Source organism: Limulus polyphemus, unplaced genomic scaffold, assembly GCF_000517525.1.
Source record: "Limulus polyphemus unplaced genomic scaffold, Limulus_polyphemus-2.1.2 Scaffold1773, whole genome shotgun sequence".
Classification (NCBI taxonomy): Eukaryota; Metazoa; Arthropoda; class Merostomata; order Xiphosura; family Limulidae; genus Limulus; species Limulus polyphemus.
Window position 1 is genome coordinate 20,568 of NW_013667383.1, and position 5,828 is coordinate 26,395.

The 5,828-nt window shown below is 34.4% G+C and overlaps 1 protein-coding gene across 1 annotated transcript; it reads right to left on the minus strand.

The window, feature by feature from the left end:
* Window positions 1-1,009: 1,009 nt before the first annotated feature.
* On the minus strand, window positions 1,010-5,320 carry LOC106464896. Its single transcript, XM_022392701.1, has 3 exons — window positions 5,125-5,320; window positions 2,739-4,244; window positions 1,010-2,401 (listed from the first exon to the last, which is right to left on the minus strand). The coding sequence occupies exons 2-3, from the start codon at window positions 4,216-4,218 to the stop codon at window positions 2,208-2,210; spliced, it is 1,674 nt and encodes a 557-aa protein (XP_022248409.1). The 5' UTR covers window positions 4,219-4,244; window positions 5,125-5,320; the 3' UTR covers window positions 1,010-2,207.
* Window positions 5,321-5,828: the final 508 nt, after the last annotated feature.

Consider the following 5,828-nt stretch of genomic DNA (forward strand, 5'->3'; position numbering starts at 1 on the left):
ACAATTCTTCAAATTTGTAGAAAACAGAAATGAGGAAATAAAGTAAGTTATTATCCTTACATGGGCTGGAAGTTGAATTATGTTCACCAGATAATGTAAAAGTACCCACCAGCGAAATTGTTTGTTTTTTAAGCAAAACCACATTAGGTTATATATTGTATTCACTGTGGTGAATCGAACCCCAGATTTTAGCATTGTAAGTCCGTAAACTTACCGCTTTTCCATGAGAGGGCCTCGCCAGCGAGAGAACTACGCGTTTACAACACAAAAACCTTCTTTAAAGTTAGAACATGTGTATTTGAAATTGATGTGTCTTCTTCTCAGCCTTTCCTCTCGCTTGACTTGGGCAAGTCATCAAAGCATAATCAAAATTCCACGGAAGTTATAGCTGATTCCCCGAACTTTAACCACCACAATCTCTAAAATGATATACAGGTCAAGAAAAAAGCGAAGAGAAATAACTTTAATTTCTGACCATCCCTGGGTTACTAAACCTAAAGACTTACCACGATTGGATTGGATTGAAATCGATATTGATAGCACCAGCGATGGAAACGTCGTATCTGTCTAAATAGCCCCCAGTGGCACAGCGGTATGTCTGCGGACCTACAACGCCAGAATCCTGGTTTCGATACCCGTGGTAGGGAGAGCACATATAGCCCATTGTGTAGCTTTGTGCTTAATTACAAACAAACAAACTAAATAAAAAATATTTTCATCAAAACCTACTATAACAGCTGTAACTTATAAAAATAAACAACCCAGAAAATAAATATTTTGGATAAAAAGACAGGTGTAGTCGTAACAATGTCATCAGTAGTAAACAACCCAATTTAAAGTTTACTGTTGAAAATCAACAGAATGACAAACTCTCGCTTCCAGATGTTCATGTGTTAAAAACCAGGCTATACTTATTAATTAACGTACAGAACGTGATAAGTCACATAGGTTTAAAAATCAACGATTTAAGCCTTCACTATTTTATAATTCAATGTAAAACGACAGTAAGTCAGATTATACATATTTATCTTTATTACGTATTTTAGATATAATTAAACTACAAATATTATGATTTACATACGATGTACGTTTATATTATATACTGTTGGCGAAGGTAGCTCGGCATATGAATGGTTAATTTTTTTATGGCTACACAACAGATTTAGATAAACCCCTGCCCTTTAAAAATGAACAACTGTACTTATTATACAGTTAAAATTAGTTATACAAACATTTTACGGGAAAATATTGTCAAACATCTAAAAATATCCATTTAATATTTATTTTTAACACAGATACAAAAACAAAGAAAACATCGAACACAGTGATTTAACACCTTTCAATTTGATCATGAAAACTACAATTACAACGTCAACTTACTCGCTTGAATTAGTGTTAAAAAATAAGAAACTGTACTACTAAAAATTATACGTTCTTTCACACTTCATAAAATTGTTGTAATTCACAAATGAATAGAGATTGCTGAGTGTCATTGGGTTTTATGTGCTTTTCTACTTAATGGACATATTTACTTTTTTATTATTCTCATCAGTATCTCGACCGCTAGATGGTATTGATAATATAATATATAAAAAACAACTTAGGCTATAACAATTACTCTGAAGAATAAAATAACGTTAACATATTCAACACAACTTAGTTACAGGTGCATTAAAATCTAACATTACTTTTTCATGTTTATGATTATAGCAATCAGAAGAAAAAAATCGACAAATGTCACAACAATCTGTTTGTACAGCTAATAGTTATAAATATATAAATATGCTGAAGTACAGGTGAAAAAAGAAAATATTATTATAAATCACAATATTTTCCTTCGATGAGTATCATATAGAAACTAAAATACCTTATATTTATGCAAGCATTTCGCAAAACTCGCTTTTCTTCTACACCAGAACACACACACACACACTAAATTACAGGAGTCGAACATTAAATAACGTGCATTTCTCTTCATCCTCGCTGTCCACATTTATGTAGGCCACGTGACTGGTTCAGTCATGAACGACAACATTAAAACAGGGAGACATTATGTTTTAACAATTGATAAAACTATCAGAAGGCATAATTTTTTCTTATAAGAATACTGAATTTTGTTCTTTTAAATGGGGCTAAAAGTTTTAAAAATGTCAGGTCAACACAACCTACTGTTTGTAAATGTATCTTTATTTTTTAAATACTTATTATCAATAACTTTGAATAACAGAAGAAGGTGATGGAGATAGTCTTCTATCTCGTCGAACATCCAGAGCTACTGCAATAGTGTTAATTTCTTTCACAAAGCAGGAAGCTAAAATGTCAGGCCGTTGGAGGGCGCTGGAATTAGCCATGACGGCAAGTGCCACTCTATCAGCATAGTGCATAACTGACAACGAGAGCCCTATAAAATATTTTGAATGAATAATTAACAAATAAGTGAATAGTCATTATTTATCAATAAATGGTTTACCATAATCAACGAATAATTAAATAACAAAACCAATAATTTTAGTATTAGTTTCTATCTAAACACCAAAAAGAAAATATTCTTGACTAGCCATCTTATGTTGTTGATTTACCCATTTTCTAGGATAGTTATGCTTCGACCTAATCAAGAACAAACCTGAGAGTTATATAATTACTGAAACGACATTCTTTTATTTGCCAAGAGGATATTTAATGATTGTATTATTTTTCTAGAACGTTAAATAAACCTAGTCGTCGTTTATTAGCCATACCTGTATTAGCCATGGGTGGACGCCAGTAATGAATCATCGAAACGTCGCTTCCCCAAACTGTTCCAAAACATGGCGAAACGAAGGTGTTACTAATAATAACTGGATACTTTTTTGTTACGATGTGAGCAGCAAGTTTCAAAATTAATGGGGGGATCAGTTTAGGTACCAACTGCAACAGTAACTTACTGAGCTCAAACTTGTAAAGATTTTGTCTCAGTCGTGTCATTCGACGTTGAATCTTAGTCAGGCGCGAAAGAGGATCTGTGGGACTTATGGGCAACATTACAGTTAAAAGACCAGAAGGTTTTTCTTCCTGTAAACTAACGGCAGGAGAGTCGTACACTGGAAGCACTGCTGGGAAATCTTCTACAGGAGCGTCTCCTTCTCTCATCTGAAAGTACTGTTTTAGGGCTCCTGCTATGCAGGAAAGGAGTACTTCATTAGTTGTGGCCCCAGCTTTAGATTTTATTCTTTGGAGAAATGTCAAAGGTATATCTTCTGACCATGATATAGTCTTTTTTGTGGAAGAAACATGAGAACGAAAACGTCTTTTGGCAAAAGATGGAAAAGACAAAAGCTCTGACAGTACAATACTGGGTGCTAGAAAGGAAAAATGTATAATATTGAAAATTCTTCTCCAAGTGAGACCTTTCCACGTTACAGTAGTAATACTTTCCTGTGGAAATCTGTAAGGAAAAGTACTACGTCTTTGCACTACGGGAAAAAGATCATTACTGGGACATAAGAAAAGATCTCGAAGAGTTACCGTGTCTGCTAATAGATGATGTACTCGAACAATAACTGCGTATGACTTTGACCAGCTATCAAGTTTTTTGTAAGGAACTATAATTATCTGCCAAGGTGGATATTTCGAAGGCAATTGATATAGGGCAATGTCATTAAGATAGTCCTGCAATACATTTTCAGTTATTGATTTCCCACGCCATTTGTCAGATGCTAAGAAAACTTGATTTTCGATTTTGAACTTTTCGGAATCTTCCCATACATAACATCCTAATCGTACACCAAGTCGCTTTTTTATCCTCTTAGCATTTTCCCTACCTTCTTGTTTACTTAAATCTTCTACTTGCTTAGCAACTTGATTCTGAATGTTTTTTATAGATGGCGCACCATCAGCTAAAAGCAATAGTGTTACAATGCCATAACTATTGTATGTATCTACGCATGTTCGGAAAGATGAATTAAGAACAAGTTCGAGATTTTCCTCTGGATAAAGTTTTTCGATTAGTTTCTGTACTGCCTTCAAATACACTAGTTTTATCATGTACAGAAGGCCTATCGCAGGAAGCAAAACAACAAACGCTAACCACGTGCACAGAGATCTGAGAAACTGTCCAATCCCTGTTGCCTCCGAAACGTAAACTACCAAAACAAGAGCACGGTTTGCAAGGTCCCGGATTCGACTAAAATTGGAGGTTGGACGACGAATATGGCTTGCACTGCGATAGAAAATCCTCATTTTGAACAGAATATTAAACTTATAACCTGGAAAGAGAAAAATAAAAATTGTTATTATGACTTTCATAAATATTTCTTATTTACAAAATTAATTCACTATTATATTCTAAAGTTTACCTCCAAACAAGGAAAATTAGAAATTTGTAGAACACACAACCATAAAGGACAATGCCGTGTTAATTTCATTTATGCTACATAACATTAGCATAGATTGTAGAAAAACATCAATTCAAACATAGTTCGTCAAAATAAATAACTAAAATATAAAATAAGCAATTATTCAATTTCTTATGATGAATAATAAGTATCTTTGCTGCTGTAAAAAGCTGAAATATGATAAAAGTATAAATACTTCGTAGGACGAATAGTTGGTTTAGTTGACATAAACATTTTCATCATACCATTTAAGCCTTATAAGGTTATGCTATTTCTAAGTAAAATGTTATGATGCACATCAGCAGGTGAAAGATAAATATATAAAGACAGTCCCCCGGTGGATCAGCGATAATTTACGGAATTACAGTGCTAATATGCGGGGTTCGATTCCCCGCAGTGGACAGAGATTAGACAATCCATTGTGTAGCTTTACATTAAAACAACTTTAAGGATAATGAAGCACAGACTGAAGTGAAAGACTGCTCTAACCAAAAGGGAAGGAACTCTGTTTTGACTTTATGCTATAAATCTGAAAGTTGTAAATTATCAGCAATTGATCCCAGGTTCAATAAGGTGCGTATAAACATTAACTATCGTCGGTTTAAATGCTTCTTGGCCTAAGCTAAAGATGAAAGTACTTTCAGGACACCCTAAAAATGTACGCAGAGACAAAGCGTATCTAGAAATGATAATTCGTAAAGTAAAGACTGAAGGTAATACGAGCAAGTTTATCAGTTAAAGGTTAACTTACTCTTTCTCTTCCCTTATTCACCTCTTCGAATGTCAACATTCTCGTGGAAAGCATTGATGTTAGCTTATTACCTTGTCTACTTCACGTCTCACTAGGTGGAACGTGAAGCACTACAAGAAATGAGTTATCAGCCCCACAACGAAACTGATATATCGCCAGTTGGCAAACCCCTACAACTGCTAGCTTCTTCACGAAGTCCAAGATACTGCTAACGTGCATGTGTCGTGAATAGTATTCTGTAAGTACTTCGCATGCGCACAAAGAAATAAAGTGTAATATAATGTTCTTTTTTTATCATCAATCTGTTTCTAAACTTTGACACCCAGCGTTGTTGAGACTTGCTTACTAAAAGCGATAAACATGTACTAACCACAGAGATATCTCCCTTAAAGTGCTTTCTACAGTTGTGGACTTTGTGATGTGATCAAGGTCATAATCTGCTGTGAAACTGTTGACAACAAGAATTCAAAGTGATGATGACTACGTTTTTATCTACATGGAAGCACAGTCATATCACAGTCCAGAAACGTTGTTCTTATTACAGGTTATCTGTGTTTTATCATTGCAACATAGAAGACATAAATTGTAGTATCAGTAGTTGACCTATGGTATATGGAAGCCAGATGAACACGTAAAGTACCATAGTCCACGTGTCTAACCGAACTGATTTAGAGCAATAAAAAAAATCTAAGTTATCGTGAGCA